Here is a 23043-nt window from a genome sequence, read left to right on the forward strand (position 1 = left end):
AAGCAGAAATCTAAAATGAAAAACGACAAAGAATACTATAGCATATTCTATCTATAGAGCCAAGTGATGTGGCATACTTTCATTTGGGTGGGCTAGTCTATGTGTCAACAATTGCCACTAAAAATAAATGTTTGATTCAGTAGCCTATTTTACCAGAAGTTATCTGACAGCTTGTATCTATTGTAAATGATGTGCATTAAAACAAGATTGCTCTCTACCTGCTAGAAAGTGAAGTAGTGGTTTCTATTGTAACTATGTTTAGAAAAAAAAAAAAAATGAGTCATTTACCTAGATAGTGAAGTACACTGTGTAAAACAGTGAACTATTAAACAATCATACTCAAGCATATTGAAATTTTTTATAAACATATATTTTTATCCCCAGGGGTACAAAGTGGGTAGAAGAAGAATCAATGAAACAAGATGGAATTGGGAGGGAGACAAACCATAAGTGACTCTTAATCTCACAAAGCATATTTAAATTTAAATCCTGAACTACCAAATTATAGAAAGAATTTTGCAGTTCAGACTGCCAAAAGAGAAAAGGACACTAGAGAAAATAATTTTAATAAATAACTGCAATAACAGTACTATTCTTTATTACAAAAATAGCAACTTTTATCCATACACTCTTCATCTAATAGGATTATTTCTGTTTAGAAATTTATTACTAATCAGGAATGCTACAGTAAGATTTTCTGAGTTTAAATCTTGAATTCATTAATTAGTAAATGTGTGACATTTAGCAGGTGCTTTTCTCTCCTTATCTAAGTCTCCTGATCTGGATAGTGGGTATGATAAATATAGGTTTTTGTGAAGGCAAAGTGAATGATTTAAGCAAATGACTTATAAAAGAGCATGACAGAAAAAATGCATGACAGAACAAATTAGTGTTCATAATAGACATAGTGCTCAATGGTATTTTGTCATAAACACACTTAGTAGTACAAAGTTGGTTGCAAAATCTTTAAAATATACATGTAGGTATAGAGGGAAAAAACAAACAAAAAACAACCTTCTGATTAGTAGCTAAATCTTGACATTTTTGTGTTTCCCCCTCATTTCAAATCACTGGAGGTTTTCCAAAACCACATCAATGATTTATATTACCCAGTTTTCTGGGATAGCCATAAATAACTGAAGTGAGTATTTGAGGAGAACTGCATTATCATTAATCCTGCATTGCATGGTACAGCAGCATACAGGAACAGACATTCCAAGAGTAGCAACAGTCATTAGGTCATAAAGAAGAAAATCTGTTTTCTAATGACAAAAGTTTGAAATTTCATCACCTAAGGTATCAAAATTGATAACAGGAAACAAGTTCGACATCCACCAGGTTCAAATGTGCAAGTGAAAACAGGATTTGGACACAGATTGGCATAGAAAAAGATGCTACTCCCTCCTACCCACTCCCCAAAATAATCAAAATTTGATTATAAGTGTTGCTACCCAGGTTATTAACCCTATATTCATGACGAAGTTTGGTTACCAAGTATACAAACTCTTAATTATAAAGTACCCATACACCATTTATGAATATATCTACATATACCCCTATTCCTATCAAATAGTATACAGCAAAACCCATTCCATGGTGTATATTTAGATCTTTTCTTCTAAAATTGTGACATCTTTAAAAAATCTCCTGTTTTCTTATGAAAGAAGTATAAGGGCCAAGTAAACCCATACTTCTGAAGTGGTAGATATGATAATTAGCCTCACATAAGTCTGAATAAAAAAAATTGCTTTTGGGTGGTAATGAAGCCACCAACCCTAGAAAATGAGAAAAGAAGAGGCATTTCTCATGCATGCGTGAGTCAGCTACACCTTAGTTATGACAGAAATGTGACTCTGTCCTGCTTTCTCTAATAACACTGCCTCCTGTGATTTCTCCCTTACTGTTTCTGTTGCTAAGAGTCTCATACTGAGTTTTAACTGTGTGGAGAAAGCACAGTTATGGATCCATTGGTCCTCTCAATTTCTAAAGCTATTTCCTTCACAAACTGTGACTTGAATGGTGAGAAAAGTACAGGGAAAGTAGTTTCCACTCCACAAGAAATGTTAGTATTTACCCACTTTTTTTTTTTCTCAGCCAATACAAGCTCTTTCATTTTTAAAATTGAGAGTAAATACTCCCTTCAAATGCCTGTATATTAACAAAGGCTGACTATGCATGGGAAAATCGAGCCAATCATTATAATCATGCTAAAAGATGCAGGGGGAGACTTCTTTCTTCCTTCCCTGCAAGTTATACATTTAGGGAAACCACTCAACCACTCTTTAATTGTGCCCCTGTGGCTTTAGAAGAGTTAATGATGCTTTCAAAAGGTGCTTCTATTTAGGGAGGAACTGAGGGAAGTAGACTTGGGATTATCCAGAATTCATAGCTTAGTGGTAAAAAGAGAACACAGAATTAAGGTATTTTTGGAATTTGACTGTACCTGAGAGAATATGGAAGTGCTGGATGTCAACACATATGAAGAAAAGATACAATTATTCTGGAAGAATCACCTGTTCCCTGGTTGATTCACAATTAGTCATATGATCACTTACAAATAGTTTCTTATTCCTTCCTTTTTAAAAATATGAACAGGCTTGCAGCAACTTCATCCTAGGAACATCGCCAAAGGCAAGGGAAGCAAGGGCAAAATTGAACTATTGGGGACTTCATCAAGATGAAAAGCTTTTGTACAGCAAAGGAAACAGTAAACAAAACCAAGAGACAACTGACAGAATGGGAGAAGATATTTGCAAATGATATATCAGATAAAGGGCTAGTGTCCAAAATCTATAAAGAACTTAGAAAATTCAACACCCAAAAAACAAATAATCCAATCAAGAAATGGGCAGAGGATGTGAACAGACATTTCTGGAAAGAAGACATCCAGATGGCCAACAGACACATGAAAAAGTGTTCCACATCACTCGGCATCAGGGAAATACAAATCAAAACCTCAATAAGATACCACCTCACACCAGTCAGAATGGCTAAATTAACAAATCAGGAAATGACAGATGTTGGCGAGAATGTGGAGAAAGGGGAACCCTCCTATACTGTTGGTGGGAATACAAGCTGGCACAGCCACTCTGGAAAACATCATGGAGGTTCCTTGAAAAGTTGAAAATAGAACTATCCTATGACCCAGCAATTGCACTACTGGGTCTTTACCCTAAAGATACAAATGTAGTGATCTGAAGGGACATGTGCACCCTAATGTTTATAGCAGCAATATCCACAATAGCCAAAGTATGGAAAGAAACTACATGTCCATCAACAGATGAGCGGATAAAGAAGAGGTGGTATACATATAATGGAATACTATGCAGCCATCAAAAGAAATGAAATTTTGTCATTTGCAATGATGTGGATGGAACTACAGGGTATTATGTTTAGCGAAATAAGTCAATCAGAGAAAGACAATTATCATATGATCTCCCTGATATGAGGAAATTGAGAGACAACGTGGGGGGTTTGGTGGGTAGGAAAGGAATAAATAAAACAAGATGGGATCAGGAGGGAGACAAACCATAAGAGAGAGACTCTGAATCTCACAAAACAAACTGAGGGTTGCTAGGAGGAGTGTGGTAGGAGAGGGCGGTTGGGCTATGGACATTAGGGAAGGTATGTGCTATGGTAAGTGCTGTGAAGTGCATAACCCTGGCGATTCACAGATCTGTACCCTTGGGGCTAATAATACATTAGATGTTAATAAAAATTTTTTAAAAATTTAAAAAATATGAACAGGCTTTATTTTTAGAGCCTCAGGTTTATAGAAAATTGAGCAGATATGAAGTTCCCATACATCCCCTTTCTCCTTCACTCATGGTTTCTTCTATCCTACATTATCCTGTTACACTTGTTATGATTAATGAAATAATACTATTGCATTAACTGAGATCCACAGTTTACATTAGAGTTCACTCTTTGTATTGTTTAGTTAGTTATATGGGTTTTGACAGATGCATAATGACACCTATTCACCATTACAGTACCATATAGAACAGTTTCACTGCCCTAAAAATTATCTTTATTCTACCTGTTCATCCTCCCTTAATCCCCTGCTCCAACCTCTGGCAACCACTGATCTTTCCGCTTTCTCTGTAGGTTTGTTTTTTTTTTCTTTTCTCATAATATCATATAGTTATTTCCTTTAAATTTTCAGAACAAACCCAGTGTGTTGTTTCTATTTGTCTTCATGGAAGTGACACATATGCAAACTTACAGATATCCCATATTAAGGTACAAAATTACCACACTGCATATTCCCAAGTGCCATATTCCTCAGGACTGAGCATCCAGTCTTATGTATAGCTCACCACAAACCCCCAAATTCTTCATCTTAATCCCCCCTCCTCCCAGTTTAAAGCTGACTCATTATGGATACAGTGTAGTGCATTAGGGTGTAGGTTGCTTGAGTCTAAGCCCTGACTGCAACACCCACTGGCTCTTTGACTAATGGCAAGTAATTTACCTCTCCAAAGCCTCATCTGTAAAAGAAGATAAAGGTATTAATTACTTCAGTGAAGATACTGTGATGATTAAATTGATCAATGTACAGGGAATGCTTAGAACAATGACTGGCCAAAGTAGACAGTCAGTAACATTGATATTAATCTCTTCCTTTCTCTGTCTCTCAAAAAAAAAAGGGCTCTATCAGAACTGCAAATTCACATTATAATGTAATACAAAACACAAAGGAAACAAGATAAATAATGCAAAAGGAGTGAATTGACTCTACTCCATGCATAACTAGTCTTTAGGTAAATAATGATAGAGTGACTTGAGGTACTGGGATAGTTGAGATCATCTACAAGAACGTGCTCAATAAAATCCCTCCATCATGGAGGGAGCAGAGAGGAGCTCACTGTATGAGTTCCATGTGATGTATTCAGCATCAGTTTAATCAGGATAAAGGAGCAGAGCAGGATGTTCCAGAAAGTACTGTGTTATAATTTGTCTCAGCATATATATGCTTCTATATTATAAACACTAAGAATATTATTATGAAAAATATGTAACATAAAGCTCTCTCTAATTCAAATCTTTAGTAAAACTACCTTCCAGAAAATGTCATAGCTCAGACATAAGTTTTTAAAAAATACTATTAATTGCAAAGTGTTTAGGGTAAAGACTTTAATCCTCTAAATTCTCTAAATTTACTTATAGTATTGACTAAAATAAATATTCTTATTTAATTGGAGAAAAATGGGACTTTGCCTTTAATCACAATGATCATATTTCAGCTATTAAATCCTCTAGGTTACAAAACAAAGTTTTTGAGTTATTCATCTTAATATAATTAGTTTTAATCAAATATACTTAAATTATTTTTTAAATCATGAATATGAAGTTGTCTGATAACTGAAATATAATGCATGAGCTAACCTACAAAAAATTAAAAAAAAAATAAAAACCAGGCATAGCTTAAGAAACATCTTTACTAAGCAAACCTCAGATGTATTTATTATTCTGCTTATTGTATCCAGGTACTTGTCTTTGAATAATATAAGCAGACACATCCAAATAGTAAGAAGGAGTATTTAAGGAAGGCAGAGTTTCCAGCAACTAGTTCTATTTCTCATTAAAAACTTCCCTGTCTTCAATCATCTAACCCTATGTTTGTCTTATTCACCAGGAAGTCACTATAGATCTCTAAAATATCTCTTCCCATGGAATAAACCAGGGCTTTCTCTGTAAATTTAGCATGCTTCAGCATCAAAAACAAAACAAAACAAAGTAAAAACATGTTTGGTAGCCACAGTTTGAATAATTGCTTTGTTAAATCATCATAGATGTTATCGATGCAGTTTTCACTGTCATCTTTGTCAGCATCATTATCATCATCATTATCACCTCCATTCTATCCAATCCAGTATTTGCAGGGTTTTGATAAAAGAACCTCAAAACATCCATCATGAACAAAATGATTTGCTCTCAAGAACAGAAATTTGGATTCCACAGCAAATATTCCCATGGAACTGAATCAATAATACATCTTTTTCCCATTCTCACTGTAATTATCTGTTTGGCTTTTTCCAGTTCTTTTCCCTAACAGAAACGTGATTATGTTCAGATAGCCATCATTCCCCATTCTCCTCCCCAACCAGCTCCCTCACCACCTAATCCCACAAGACTGGGGGAAATTGAATACACTCCCAGATCTTGGGGTGGATTCTAATTAATACAATTCCAAATAGCACATGGTATTCTCCCAGCAACTGAGACTCTTCTGGGTGTGAGAAAGCAACCTTACTTAGTCCTCAAATTGAAGTAATAGATTGTAGTTATATTTCTTTCTTTTTCCTGCTGCATAAAGATAAATAAGAAATTTCCCTCAGTTGCTACTGGCAGCAACCTTAGAACCATGGGAAAAAGGATGTAGCTGTGGATGGCAGAGCAGAGATATGGAAGGGATGTAACTCTCTAATGATGTCATTGAGGTGTCAATTCAACCAAGCTTGGATCCAGCCAGGCTTGGTCTTCTCTGGACTTCCTCTAAGTGAGAAAATGAATCCTCTTATCATTTAAGCAGGTAGAGTTGGAATTTTTTCAGTGTCTAAGGTATTAAAAATATATCGATCATTATCATACTATTTTTACACTGTTTCAACTGTCTTCTCATTCTCTTCTGCCTCTGGTGTTACCCCTACCAATACTCCATTTTGTCATCCACTCTCAGATTGAATTTCCATTAACATTACATTTATTCAAAGTATGCTCCAAAACAAACAAGAAAAAAAAAAACTTAGTGTATATCAAACAAAATTTAAAATAGCCATTTTGGAAGCTAAGGCCTTCTATGGGCTGGTGGTAGTAGTAAGATCTCAGGAAGAACAAATAGAAGAACAATTATCATTTAAACATCTGAAGAGTTGGAAATAGAGTAGAGAAAGTTCCTGGTGTTTCTAACCTTCCCAGAGAAGAGAGTGCTCAGGTTCTAGGAATTTGGCACAAATTATTTAGAGAAATTGCCCCAGTAAAGAGATGTCTGTTATTTCATTTACTGGCCAGGGTATAAATATACTGGTTTCTCTGAGTGTATGTTTGCCAAGAAACATTTTAATAGATTATGTGTATTTGTGAATGTCTCAAGAGGAATGTAAACTTAATGAAAATAACTCATTCAAGGTAAATGATAAACCTGAAATCTGAACATTCAGGGGAAAGTAAAAAAAAATGGCAAAATATGAACCCATTCCATTTAAAATACCTTTTAGAAACAAAGTCTTTGATATACTATCCTCTTCTACATTTAAACTGTTGGTAACCAAAAGGCAAAAAACTAATAAAATCAGAGAGTGTTTACAGTGGCAGAGACAGTCATCCATCAACAGAAGCTCATAGTTCATGCCACTCCCTTTCCAAAATGTGGAGTGATTGGCAACTTTCCATTTAGAAATCATATTTTCTAGCCACTTATCTTTAGATGTGACAAAGTAAGTAGATGTCACTAACTACGAATGGAACTGAAATAATAAAGGTCACCATAGAGCCAGAAATAGAAAAAACAAAAAAAGTCAAATATGCCTTTTCTCTCTCTGGTCAAAAATCAGAGGACTCTCTAGGAGAAGATATTTGCAAATGTCTTATCAGATAAAGGGCTAGTAATCGAAATCTATAAAGAACTTAACAAAGTCAAGACCCAAAGGACAAATAATCTAATCAAGAAATGTGCAGAAGATATAAACAGACATTTCTCCAAAGAAGACATTCAAATGGCCCACAGCACATGAAAAGGTGCTCAATATTACTCAGCATTGGGAGAAATACAAACACAAATCACAATGAGATACTACCTCACACCAGTCAGAATGGCTAAAATAAACAAGTCATGAAATGAGGGCTGTTGGTGAGGATGTAAAGAAAGGGGAAGCAGAATCCTCTTACACTGTTGATGGAAATGCAAGCTGGCACAGCCAATCTGGAAAACAGTATGGAGGTTCCTCAAAAAGTTGAAAATAGAGCTACCTTATGACCCTCAAATTGTGCTACTGGGTATTTACCCCAAAGATATAAATGTGATTTGAAGGGGCACCTGTATTCCAATGTTCACAGTAGCAATGTTCATAATACTCAAGCTATGGAAAGAACCCAGATGTCCATTGACAGATGAATGGAAAAATAACATGTGATATATAAACACCATGGAATGCTACTCAGCCACCAGAAAAGGAAATCTTGCCATTTGCAACAGTGTGGGTAGAAATAAAGTGTATTGTGCTATGTGATTGACTTATTAGTCAATCAGAGAAACACAATTATCATATGATCTCATTTGTATCTGGAATTTAAGAAACAAACTAGAGGACCATGGGGAAGAGAGGAAACAATAAAACAAGATGAAATCAGAGAGGGAGACAAACCATAAGAGACTCTTAATCATAGGAAACAAATTGAGGGTTGCTGGAGGTGAGGGGGGTGGAGGATAGTGTAACTGGGTCGTGGACATTAAAGAGGGCATGTGATGTAATGAGCACTGGGTATTATAGAAGACTGATGAATCACTGGCCTCTACCTCTGAAACCAATAATAATGATATGTTAATTAACTGAATTTAAATTCAAAAAATAAGAAAAAATAAATCAGGAGATTTTCAGGTGTTAAAGGATATAAGAGCCACAAGATGAAAGAAGCCACCATCCTTGAATCATCACATCGCAGGAGAAAAACGGCCTGATAGTTAAGAACACATACATCAGACTCTACTTTGAGCAATAAAACAGAAAACAAAAAAAATAAAATTGGTATTGTGCTAGCCATTGAAATTTCAGTGAGTATTATCATTATATATTCAAAAGTTAGTAGGCCAAGTACAGAATCACCTTAACAAACATTTAAAATACATAACATTGATTTCATGGTTAAGGCAGCAGTAATCAATAACATAATTATTGATTAGGACTGAAAATATTAAAGGTTAAAAATACTTAATAAAATGCCATTTGTAATATCTTGATAAATATATTGGAAGAAAAAAAACAAATGCTTTTTTGAGCCACTGGATTTAAAGAAATAAGTTTAAAAGTATAATAGCAGTAGTTGTATTGGTTACTACATGCTTACTTTAGCAAGATATTATAGAAAAAAGTATACATTAAAATTGGCTGGTCGATAAGAAAAACTAAAAGGGAATAGACCAAGTGCAAAACTGAGGAAGCCCAGGTTTGGAAAACAAGTTGTTTCTAGGACCTGAATAGTAAGAAAAAGTACTAAAAATGTCTTTGAGCAATAAAAGTCAATTAAAACTTCCCAATTAAACAGAAGAATTTAATCTTCAGACAAAAGGTGTTTGCTTCCCACTGAAGCATTGTTTTCAGGTCTCAAAGTGACCATCAATAGGTTGAAAGAGAAAACCAAGCGTGTGAGGAACAAAAAAAATAATCTGAGTTTGATAGTTCTTTCTAGAATATAACTTAGTGAGGCCGTTGGTATAGAAAAGTAATGGGAAGCAAAGAACTAAAAATTCTACCAATTTTCAAGGGAATTTATAACCACAAAAGTCATGAGCCTAGCTTACAAAATTATTTGTCTCTTCAAACATTAAAACAACTTGAATGGAACAAGAAACAGTTTATATGGAGTCCACAGGGAGAGAATATTCCCCATTGCCAATTTTGTACTGACAGGCATTGATGTATTGATGTATTGAACATAACAGACTAAAAAGAACCTCCCAGGGGAAGCATAGGTAAAGAACAATGGACAAGAGGAAATTTTATAGGGAAAGAACCAGCATCTACATAAGAGACTTCCAAACCACCAGGGCAGGAGGGCCTTCCTTTCTTTGCCTGGTAGAATTTCATTATTGCTTTAGGCGAATGACTACTGTGTGCCTCCAATTTTCTTTTCTAGCTGATAATTTTGTTTGTCATTCTATCACTGATCTATCCATTTGTAAAGGGTATGGAGGGGACTATGGGTATTTGTCTTTTGGTCCACAGTTTGCTGTATACAAGGAAGCACAAAAGGTCATAATGAAGAGGTTTACACATCACCTAGAGATCCTCCACTCTGACCTAAATGTAGTATTCTATGTATGTGATTAGATATGTAATGTTGCATATAGATATTTCATAGCCAGAAGAAAATACTGTGACAGAAATGGCAAGTATTTATTGAAAGTTCTCACTTCCATAGTATGGTGGTATCATGGGCAAGAAACGGCCTAATCAGGTACTACAGTTAACAGCTAGTTTGTATGTTTTGACCACTTTCCTCTAATTCTCCCTTTCTCCAACTTCTGCCATTGGTAATCACAAATCTGATCTCTTTCTGAGTTTGTTTTATCACTTTTTGTTTAGATGTCATATGTAAGTGAGTTCATACAGTATCTGTCTTTCCTTGTCTGATTTATTGCTCTTACAATGTTTTCGAGGTCCATCCATGTTGTCACAAATGGTAGGATTTCCTCTGTTTTTTCTTTAATGGTTGAATAATATTCCACTGTGTGTGTGTATGTGTGCGCATACACTCATCTATGTGTATATCACAAATTCTTTGGATAAAAGTGTAATGATACAGGGGCACCTGGGTGGCTCAGTGGGTTAAAGCCTTTGCCTTCAGCTCAGGTCACGATCCCAGGGTCCTGGGATCAAGCCCCACATCGGGCTCTCTGCTAGGCAGGGAGCCTGCTTCCCTTTTTCTCTCTGCCTCTCTCTGCCTTCTTGTGATCTCTCTCTCTCTCTGTGTTAAATAAATAAATAAGATCTTTGAAAAAAAAAAGTGTAATGATACACTCACTGATAGACATTAAGTTCTTCCCATGCCATGGCTATTATAAATAATGCTACTGTGATCATGGGGGTACAGATATCTTTTTAAGTTAGTGTTTTCTTTCTTTTTTTTTTTTTTTAAGATTTAATTTATTCATTTGACAGACAGTGATCACAAGTAGGCAAAGAGGCAGGTGATGGTGGGGGGGAGGCTCCCCGCTGAGCAGGAAGCCTGATGCAGGGCTAGATCCCAGGACCCTGAGATCATGACCTGAGCCAAAGTCAGAAGTTTAACCCACTAAGCCACCTCGATACCCCTGAGTTAGTGTTTTCATTGTCTTTGGATATATTCCCAGAAGTGGAGTTACTATATCATATGGTAGTTCTATTTTTAATTTTTGAGTATCCTCCATATTGCCTTCCACAATAGCTGTATCAATTTACAACTCCACCAATGATACACAAGGGTTCCCCTTGCTCTACCTTTATAAGAGCATTTGCTATTTCCTGTCTTTTTTATGATGGCCATTCTAACAGGCACGAGATCATATCTTATTTTGTTGATAATTTGCATTTCCCTAATAACTAGTGAAATTGAGCAACTTTTCATGTACCTGCTGGCCTTCAGATTTCTTCACTGGAGAAATGTCTATTCATGTTTTTGCTCATTTTTTTAATGGGATTGTTTTTTGTCTGTGCTATTGAGTTGTGTGAATTCTTTGTATATTTTGGGTATTAACCTCTTATCAGATACAAAGTTTGCAAATACTTTCTTCTTCCCATTCCATACGTTGTCTTTTCACTTTCTCGATGGTTTTTTTCACTGCGCAGAAACTTTTTACTTTGATATAGTCCTACTGGTTTGTTTATCTATTTATTTATTTAGTTGTTTGTGCTTTAGATGTCATATACAAAGATTAATCACCAGTATCCATGTCAAGGAGCTTTATTCCTATGTTTTCTCCTAGGAATTTCATGGGTTCAAGTCTTACACTTAAGCTTTTTACCCATTTCAAGTTAATTTTTGTGAGTGGTGTAAAATATGAGTCTAGTTTCCTTCTTTTTACATATGCCTATCCAATTATCCTAGCACAATATATTGAAGAAATAGTCTCCTTTCCATTGAGTATCCTTGGCTCTGTTATCAAGTATTAGTTGACTATATATGCTTGACTATATATATATGACTATATATGGTTTACTTCTGGGTTCTCAATTCTGTTCCATCAGTTTATTTGTCTGTTTTAATGTCAGCACCATACTATTTTGATGACTACGATTTATAGTATAGCTGGTAATCAGGAAATGTGATGCCTCCTGCCTAAACACAATTTTTAAAAGTGCTTACCAAGATAATTACCACTAAACTGAAAAAAGACCAGATTCTCTCAGCATCTGACTTTCTCCTTTGCATGATTTAAAAAACAAAACAAAAAAAAAAAAAAAAACCAAAAACTTGAGTAACCACTACTTGACACTGTAAAACATCCACCTTGACCCTAAGGCCAGGCCAATTTCTCCCCAGACAAACCACTAAGAATCTGGCTCAAGGGAAAATATCAATTTTGGATCAATATCCTGCAAGGCTCAGCAGTCAAGCAGAACAAAATATAACTCAGCATAAAAGCTGTTGAGTGTTTTTTTTTTTGTTTTTTTTTCTTGTTCTTTTTTTTTTTTAGTTGATAATGATTATATAACCTACAGTAAAATCCTGAATTTATGTTATAATGAAAGAGTGGTGATATATAAGGGGAATGGTATCAAGTACTTATTTTATTGTTTTAAATCCTTTTCCTTTCCCTTGTGGTGGCATTTCCAAACCAAGATTTTCTATTTCTTGAAAATAATATTTGTGCATGACCCATTATTTACCTCATAAACTTCAAATAAATTATAGCTTAGTATTTTCTTATTTAGAATGTATTTTTTTGTAAACTATAGTAACTATATCTTCTGGTTGTAACATTTGATATTTGATGCATAACTCTGTTATACTCCAAGCTCCATAAGAGAATACATCACACCATTATGTTTGATATCCTCATTACACCTGAGTGATATAGGAAATCCATGCAGGCATTTTCAAAAGCAGTACCACTGGCTCATATGAACTTCTTGTTTTCACAGAACTCTATGTAAGAAACAGAAGTAATTTTAAACTGCTTGGAAATATAAAATTATTCTTTTCTAATAATGGCACAGATTCTTCCAGTATGGAAAATATTATCTGGCAGGAAGTATGAGAGCTTTCATGCCACTTGAGAATCATTTTATAAGTGAGACAATAATTTACTTAATGTTAACCCCATGGCTTAGAATATTCACATAGACTCCAAAAGTACAGAGAATCTGATAGAATAAATATTACCATCAGTTTCTTAAAGTATATCTTTAAAGATAAAAATAAGGATACTAGGACTGTTATCTAAACTGTACTCCCACCCCAGCTTCTTCTTAGTATTATAAAATGTTACTGGAGAAAAATGCCATTTTACTTGAAAGAGATTAAAAAAATATATATCCCTTCATATGAGTTTGAATGGCCTTGGCCAAACGGAAGTAGAATTCTCCTAGAAAAGGGAATGAAGAATTGGAACAAAGTATTTGTCCATATTCCAAACAAGTTTAACTAAGTTGAAAGAGACCCCATGAATGCATGGGAAGAACAAGAAAAAGTTAAAAAAAAATGCACAAAATATATTTCTTTTGTATGATATTTCTATATCATACAACATTGCTTGTGGTAGATGATGTTGGTTCTTAATCCATTTTTCTTTTTCCACATTAGCTTGGTCTCAATTTCGCTCCCGTGTCCCGTCTTTCACATGCCAAAGGTAAAAAAAAAAAAAAAAAATGGCTTTTGTTGTCCCATTCAGGTAGGCATCTACCCCATTTATAACCAAGAAGCCATGAAAGTATGTCTGCTTAGAAGCTCTTCTATAGGAGCACCTGGAGGGATCAGTGGGTTAAGCCTCTGCCTTCGGCTCAGGTCATGATCTCAGGGCCCTGGCATTGAGTCCCGCTTCCAGCTCTCTGCTCGGCAGGGAGCCTGCTTCCTCCTCTCTTTCTCTGCCTGCCTCTCTGCCTACTTGTGTCTCTCTCTGTCAAATAAATTTTAAAAATCTTAAAAAAATAATAAGAAGAAAAAGAAGAAGCTCTTCCATACTCAAGAAAAATACAATGGGTTTTTTTCCCCCTTTTTTCTTTATTTTTAAACTGAGTGTCTTGTTTCTACGCAGGATCCTTAGAATCTCAGTAGCCAGTTGTGACAAGAATGGAATTAGCCTGAAAAGCACACACTAAAGATAACATCTCAAAAAGGTAAAGGGACACACATCCTTAATGACACTGTTGAGCCACTCAAATAACCAATACAGGAACTGTCTTATATCTAGATTTTTAAGTGAAATAATAAATTCCTCTGTAATTTAAGTTATACATAGTTTCTTTCTTTTCTATTACTTTATCTACTTGAGGGGACATCATTAGTCAGAGTCAGAATTCAGAGAAGAAATCTCTTTTATAGGGAGTACAGGTATTGGAAGATATTAAATATAATTACTATAAATAGCACTGTGAACTTAGTAATTTAGAGATAAGCTTAATAGACACTGAAAACTTACAGAGTGAAAAAGAGTGAATAGCAAAGAAAGCAAATAGAGATATAAGATGTTTTGCACTATTTTGAGTTATTTATATTATTACAAATCATGTCAGCTAAGAACACAGTGAGATTGAATCAATTTGGGGTAAGCTTCCAGTAAAGGCTGTAATGAACATAAACCACTCCAAACTACTCTTTCATAATCCCAGGAAAATCACCATATAATTTGTATCTGAAGGACAGTGATTAAAGGCAATGACATATATGAACCTCCACTGGAGGAGAGGCCTGGAGAGGAATTTGCAGCATTTGACCTTAGACAAAAATGAATTAATGAGAATAATTTGAGTCATATATAAGACAGCTAATTCGAATTTTTACCCTTGAGCTAATATGGATTTTTACTTTTCAGCCACTGACTTCACTCCAAATAGTGCAGACCATGACAAACTTGCATGTCCATGTTGTCTTGCCTAATCACAAGAGCAACTCCTGAAAGGAACTTTGGATTGAAAAGTAGCAGTGGTAACTCTCCTGAAGCACTTAGTAAACTGGCCAATTTAAGTAGATGTCTATTGTTTAGATAATTCTCTATGAATCTAAATGCCATCAGGAGTGCTAAAGCCGCCAAAGAAGGTAGTAGTAGTGTAATAGGTAAATAGGAGATAAGCATATAGATATTTAGATTAACTATGGACAGATAAAAAATGAAAATAAAGCTATCATAATGATACTCACTTGAATTTGTTGTTACAGAGAAGAAGACACATTGGTAAGACTTGGGGAATAATTAACACAAACTTGTAAGAAGTAATCACTGCACTCCATTCACTGAGTATAAGAAGTGAGCAAATAACTCCTTGGTACTCTTCACATAGGTGAATTTGGTTTCTACCCACCTAAATACTGCTCTGATGTGCAGGATCAAGATTGTTTCAAAGATACATTAATAAACCAAAATACACTTTTAGCAGTTAGTTTAGATAAACAAAACTATCTGTCTATCTATCTACCATCTATCTATCTATCTATCTATCTATCTAAAGAAACTGTAAATTTAGTATCTCCAATAAGAAAATTAGAGTAAGTCAACACATCAACTCAGTAGGATGATAACTGAAGTTAATGAAATGTCTTCCTTAGCTGAAGTTTCCTCTCCTTTTAAAAATTTTAAATTTTTATTTATTTATTTTTTTAATCTAACAGAGAGAGAGAGTGCACACACAATCATAGATAATGAAAGGAGAGAGAGAGAGAGAATTAGGCTCTCTGCTGAGCAGAAAGCCCAATACAGGGCTCAATCCCAGGATTCTGGGATCATGACCTGAGCTGAAGGCAGACAGACACTTAACCAAGTGCCACCCAAGTGCCCTGAAGTTTTTTTCTTCTTTTTTTTTTTTAATTTTTTTTCAGTGTAACAGAATTCATTGTTTATGTACCACACCCCATGCTCTATGCAATACATGCCTTCCATAATAGCCACCACCTGGCTCCCCCTACCTCCCACCCTCCGCCCCTTCAAAACCCTCGGGTTGTTTTTCAGAGTCCATAGCCTCTCCCCTTCCAATTTCCCTCAACTCCCTTCTCCTCTCTATCTCCCCATGTCTTCCATGTTATTTGTTATGCTCCACAAATAATTGAAACCATATGATAATTGACTCTCTCTGCTTGACTTATTTCACTCAGCATAATCTCTTCCAGTTCCATCCATGTTGATACAAAAGTTGGGTATTCATCCTTTCTGATGGAGGCATAATACTCCATAGTGTATATGGAACACATCTTCCTTATCCATTTGTCTGTTGAAGAGCATCTTGGTTCTTTCCACAGTTTGGCAACCGTGGCCATTGCTGCTATAAACAGTGGGGTACAGATTGCCCTTCTTTTCACTACATCTGTATCTTTGAGGTAAATACCCAGTACTGCAATTTCAGAGTCATATGGAAGCTCTATTTTTAATTTCTTAAGGAATCTCCACACTGTTTTCCAAAGTGGCTGCACCAACTTGCATTCCCACCAACAAGGGTTCCCCTTTCTCCACATCCTCTACAACACACGTTGTTTCCTGTCTTGCTAATTTTGGCCAATCTAACTGGTGTAAGGTGGTATCTCAATGTGGTTTTAATTTGAATTTCCCTGATGGCTAGTGATGATGAACATTTTTTCATGTGTCTGATAGCCATTTGTATGTCTTCATTGGAGAAGTGTCTGTTCATGTCTTCTGCCCATTTTTTGACATGATTATCTGTTTTGTGTGTGTTGAGTTTAAGAAGTTCTTTGTAGATCCTGGATATCAACCTTTTGTCTGTACTGTCATTTGTGAATATCTTCTCCCATTCTGTGGGTTGCCTCTTTGTTTTGTTGACTGTTTTCTTTGCTGTGCAGAAGCTTTTGATCTTGATTTTATGAAGCCAGCATTACCCTGATCCCCAAACCAGGCAAAGACCCCACCAAAAAGGAGAATTTCAGACCAATATCACTGATGAATATTGATGCTAAGATTCTCAACAAGATCCTAGCAAATAGGATTCAACAGCCCATTAAAAAGATTATCCACCATGACCAGGTGGAATTCATCCCTGGGTTACAAGGATGGTTCAACATTCACAAATCAATCAATGTGCTAGAACAAATCAATAAGAGAAGAGAGAAGAACCACATGGTCCTCTCAATTGATGCAGAAAAGGCTTTTGACAAAAATCCAGCACCCGTTCCTGATTAAAATGCTTCAAAGTATAGGGATAGAGGGAACATTCCTCAACTTCATAAAAACCATCTATAAAAAACCCACAGCAAATATCATCCTCAACAGGAAAAAGCTCACATCCTCCCCGTTGAGATCAGGAACACGACAAGGATGCCCACTCTCACCACTCTTGTTCAACATATTATTAGAAGTCCTAGCAACAGCAATCAGACATCAAAGAGAAATAAAAGGTATCCAAATTGGCAATGAAGAAGTCAAACTCTCTCTTCACAGATGATATGATACTTTATATGGAAAACCCAAAAGACTCTACCCCCAAACTACTAGAACTCATACAGCAATTCAGTAATGTGGCAAGATACAAAGTCAATGTACAGAAATCAGTTGCTTTCTTATACACTAACAATGAAAACACAGAAAGGGAAATTAGAGAATTGCTTCCATTTACTATAGCACTAAGAACCATAAGATACCTGGGAATAAACCTAACCAAAGAAGTAAAGGATCTGTACTTGAGGAACTACAGAACACTCATGAAAGAAATTGTAGAAGACACAAAAAATGGAAGACCATTCCATGCTTTTGGATCGGAAGAATAAACATTGTTAAAATGTTTATACTGCCTAGAGCAATCTATATTGCCTGCCATTCTGATCAAAATTCCACTGGTATTATTCAAAGAGCTGGAGCAAATAATCCTAAAATTTGTATGGAATCAGAAGAGACCCTGAATTGCTAAGAAAATGTTGAAAAAGAAAAACAAAACTGGGGGCATCATGTTACCTGATTTCAAGCTTTACTACAAAGCTGTGATCACCAAGAAAGCATGGTACTGGCACAAAAACAGACACAAGACCAGTGGAACAGAGTAGAGAGCCCAGATATGGACCCTCAACTCTATGGTCAAATAATCTTCGACAAAGCAGGGAAAAATATACAGTGGAAAAAAAGACAGTCTCTTCAATAAATGGTGCTGGGAAAATTGGACAGCTATATGTAGAAGAATGAAACTCAACCATTCTCTTACACTGTCAACAAAGATAAACTCGAAAAGGATAAAAGACCTCAATGTGAGACAGGAATCTATCAGAATCCTAGAGGAGAACATAGGTAGTAACCCCTTCGATATCAACCACAGCAACTTCTTTCAAGACATGTCTCTGAAGTTTTCTTCTAATAAAGAGAAATATGCAAAAAAGATTTTAAGAGAAATTAAGTTTACATCCTTTTCAGGAAACATTTTTGTGGATATGTGTAGAGGATAGTTCTTCCACAAAAAGATAGGACTCACAATTTGTAACCTATAAAAATATGAATATGAATGTTTGAAAATTAGGGGTGCTCATGAATTACATACTCATGAATTACATATTCTTCAAGATTCATACTTCCATGATGAGAACAAGAATACATAGTGGCATGTCTTTAGATACTTCCTAATGTCCAAACCTATAGCAAATTCAGAACTATCTGAATCAACAAACTAATAGATAACAGTTAGTTGTGGGGGTGTAGCCTATAGATTTAATTAACCCACAGTGGAGACTGAGGAGGTTAACAGACAAAGGTCAGCAACAATTCTGTCCTGTAACAGGTGAATAGTGAGTGTAGGCTCTCGGTTGAAACTGAGACTTGCTGTAGGAGCCACTGAATAGAATTGAAAAACCTGTTATCTACCCCAAGGATCTCCCTGTTACAAAACCCCTTACATGGGCATGGGCAAACCTGCCTCATTTCTGGTTTCCCACATTCACAGAGCATCTTAGATTAGAATTTCATAAGTCCATCCTACTCCCTGATAGCTGTTTACTTTGATTCTATCTCTGATTTTTTCATCTATGATTAGTTTTGCCAGCAGCAGGAATCCAGGTAGGTATTGGGGAAGTGTTTATTAACTATTAAATACTGTCAGTCACTCCTATGTGCATTCAACTCTGAGTCTTGATCTTCACTCCTCTGCTTTCTGGCATTTGGCCTGCTCTTACAGAGAACAAAGATGATAACAGTCTTTTCCTGGCTCCTTACATGGGGTCACAGATTCACAAATAAATCCTATAAACACTCTGCCATTCATGCTTTACAAGTTAAAAACCCAAACTATATAGAAAAATGGTATACATTATACTTAGAAAATATGCAATTCCTGATGTTTCTCATGATTTCCCCTCTCCCTCAGTTTAGTCATCTCACATAACTCTAGAGAGTCTGGGTTTATACATTTTACCACACATCTGCCAAAATACATTTTTTCCAAACTGCCAAACCAACTTCATTATCATTATTATAAGTAAAATTTAACAGTATAGTCAACTAAAAGATTTTTTTTTTCAATGCTGCTTTTGAAGAAGTAAGGCAAATCTCTTTCCATTTCTAATGCTATTAAGGTCAAGCTCTAAGAATCAGGTCTGACTTTAAATGTATCCCAGTGTTTTCCAAAGTTACAAGAGAAAAAGCCAAAATATATCATTCAACCCATACAATTAAGAAAAGGTAGGAGAAACTTCACTAGTGGCACGTGTCGCCTTTAGTAGGTTGTGCAGAGTTGTTTTAGCCTTGACTATTCAAAATAGTCTGGAACAGGCCCAAAAGTAGAAGTTAAAGGAAAAACTTACTGTTCCTATCCTAGAGAGTATCAAATTAATCCTAGCCAAATTTCTGATAATAAGAGAAAAGTAGGATATATTTGAAAGTATTCTATTACAAACTGGTTTATATTTATAAAAGAGTCGATCTCTGCTGTCTCTGATTTCTACAATTTATGATTGAAAAACTGTTAGAGGCACAGAGCAAACTCAAACAAAAAATTCCAGAGAACCTATTGTGATAAATGATACATGACAAAATTACATTTAAACAGTTACTAGGCCCAAAGGCATCCTGCAGAGAATAAGCACAAACAATATGGGGGTTTTCTACTCCTAATTCCTTTGACAAAAATGACAAAATATGGTTTTTTTATATAATGACATAAACAGGAAGCTTGAGAACATAAAACACATTGCTATTCAGAAAGGGAGATGGCATTCAATATATTTCAGGCTGACAGTTTTACTTAAAAGGGGTCTCTGGATCTTTGTTTTTAAGAATGGGGAAGGATAAGATGGTAGAATGAGGGGAGAAATGCAATAGCTTCACCTCAACATTTTTGACAGATAAGATTGTCTATAGACTAATCTGAAATGCAGTTAGCACATCCAGGGAAAAACGTGCAAGCAAATATATTTCTAAACAGAATTCCAAAAGAACGTTGTTAGCATATTTGTAAATTTCCAATTATTTCTTACTACCCTTATCCAACAACCCAAACAAATCAGTTTAAATACAACTTCTTTTACTAATGTCTTTTGAAGCATCGCTGCAGTCAGATTGAGTCAAGTAACCATCTGCTACAAATACAAATAGAGCTACATTCAAGAATTATATTACACAGCCTTCCTAGCAAAGTTCTTACGTGCAAGCTGTTCTTGTCAAAATCAGAACCATTGTGATGATGCATCTTAATATTCAATCAGACTTTAAGTAAAGAGTGACAAAAGTCCACATATGGATGACAGCTGTTTCTTCAGTAAATATTTTCCCATTTATTGAATGGAGGCTTATGGCAGCTCAGGATATATTCCATCAGACATTTCAGCCTGAACTGCTTGGGGACAATTAAAACAGTAACAAGGATAAAATTTCAGTTTTCAAATCTTTGCTACAACTTACATCTGAAAAAAATAATATATATATATTTTTAAAAACAATTAAAACTGTATGTCATGTCATTGATTTGAGAGTATCTGTGCACAGTATTGACTGGAGAAACAACTGGATTTATGACTCTACATCTTTTTTGCCTTTTCCCCTCAGTAATGCCATAGTATTTGTAAAATTGAAACATAATTCCTATATGGATTTTCTAACCATATGAACAAACTTGATGGGAATTTAAACATTTGTGATTCTATTTTGACAAATTGTGAAATATTTTAAAAAGATTAATGAACCTATTAGCTAAAAGAAGGTCAGATAAGACATCTTTTTAACCAACAAAGAGGCTTGCAAAATTAAAAAACAAAACAAAACAACAACAATAAAAGCAGAGAGAAAATAGATTCTGATAAATTCAGTAACTCCATAATTATATAATATTTACATGTCAGTAATGATTGAAAAACTGATTGAAAACTGAGAGAAAAAAAGTGGGTTTCAACTAATAGATGACCTTAATGGTTTAGTATTGTCCTTGAACTTGTATTATGCCACTTTTATAAATCCCAAATGTGTTGGATATGTTTGTTCATAGTACATCTTCCAAGGAGTATTTCTGAAGCTTGCTAACATCAAGATATACTGCTAAGGGAACTTAAAGTCTTCTCCCTTTAACCTAAAACTATCCTAATGCTCTTGTCTGATGACCCCAAAGCAGTTCTTATGAGGGTAACAGGTTGTTTTTGCCTCAGATTAGACCAGCAATATTATTGTGTTAAGGAATTGCTATTTCCCAGGTTCTGCATGGTAAATTTTAACTCTTTTCTCCTCCTTGCAATGCAGATGTTGAAACTGACATTCAAAAATATATTGAACCAATAGTCTTCTATTCCACAACTCCTGTAAGACATTGATCTCTTTTTTTTTATTTATTATATTTTTAATTGGTAACTATTTCAGATCAAACATTATAAAAAAGAAAAAATAAAAAAAGAACTTCTTACCCTGCTATTGGATCTACTGCTATTGCCTTAGGATTATGAAGTTCCAGGTCAACCAGGGTGACACATACAGACCCATTGTAATTACAAACAAAGATCCGGTCACTGACATGGTCCACGAAATAGAGATTTCTGGTAAGCCAGTCAATCGCCATTTGTTGCACATCTGAAAAACACACATACAAAATCATTGCATTACAGGTACAAATTTAGTATCATAAGCCAAAGAGTATATAAATCTGTCCAGACCATCACAGAAGACATTTCAAAAGGAAAGGCAGTTTTATGATTAAAACAAACAAATGAAAAAAACCTGCAAAGATAATTTTTTGCTATACCAAATAGCAAAATCACAAAATAAGTGATTTAATTATTCTGTAAAGTAATGACTACCTTTTGATACCTTTCTTCTTGTTATATAGGAATGAGAACGATTTAGGGAAATGGGTAAAGAATTTTGTCCTATTTCCTCCATTTATACAAAATAGTTTATTCAACCCAATGGTTCAATGACAGCTAAACTCTTTAGTAGTAATAAATCTAAGGGTGAACCCATATTTTCAGATCCTCTTCCATTTAAAAAAAAAAAAAAAAAGGAGGGTGGAAAAGGTGGAAAAGGAGATCTGAAAAATCTCTTTGTTTAAAAAAAATATTGAAAGCAAAAAGAGGGGTGATATGTTTTTCAGTAACATATACAGGCATTATAAAACAGGCCTGCTCAAAGATTAATTCTCTAGATGAGTATTTTTTTTTAAGATTTTATTTATTTATTTGAGAGAGAGAGACAGTGAGAGAGAGCATGAGCGAGGAGAAGGTCAGAGGGAGAAGCAGACTCCCCATGGAGCTGGGAGCCCGATGTGGGATTCAATCCTGTGATTCCGGGATCATGACCTGAGCCGAAGGCAGTCGTCCCACCAACTGAGCCACCCAGGCATCCCTAGATGAGTATTTTTAATAGTACCTTCTGTGATGAAGGAAACATTCTACATCCGTGTTGTCTAATCAAGTATCCATTAACCAAATATATCTAGTTGAACACTTAAAATGTGACTAATGTGAATGGGAAACCAAATCTGTACTGATTTCATTTTAGTGATCTCAGATTTAAATTTAAATGATATAGTTAGTGGCTACAATGAATAGAGCAGCTCTAGGAGAATGTATCTGTGTTTGACTTGAATATCTTCTATTTGATCAGACCTATACCATGGTGGAATTTCATGCTGATTTATAGATATTTATCTGGTAGAAAAGATAACTACCAAAGGCTATGGTCGTACTGTCCTGTGAGGCATTAACCATTTTTATTCTTTCCTATAAATT

The 23043-nt window shown here is 35.2% G+C and overlaps 1 protein-coding gene across 1 annotated transcript in view; it reads right to left on the reverse strand.

Annotated features, from left to right (window-relative positions):
- LRP1B (LDL receptor related protein 1B) overlaps positions 1–23043 on the reverse strand; it is a 1916825-nt gene that overhangs the window by 974178 nt on the left and 919604 nt on the right. The window contains exon 7 of the mRNA XM_082690181.1: positions 21724–21886. Coding sequence (XP_082546307.1) covers positions 21724–21886 — 163 coding nt within the window. The remainder of the gene's footprint in view (positions 1–21723; positions 21887–23043) is intronic.

Source organism: Mustela nivalis (genome assembly GCF_964662115.1).
Source record: "Mustela nivalis genome assembly, chromosome: 11".
NCBI lineage: Eukaryota > Metazoa > Chordata > Mammalia > Carnivora > Mustelidae > Mustela > Mustela nivalis.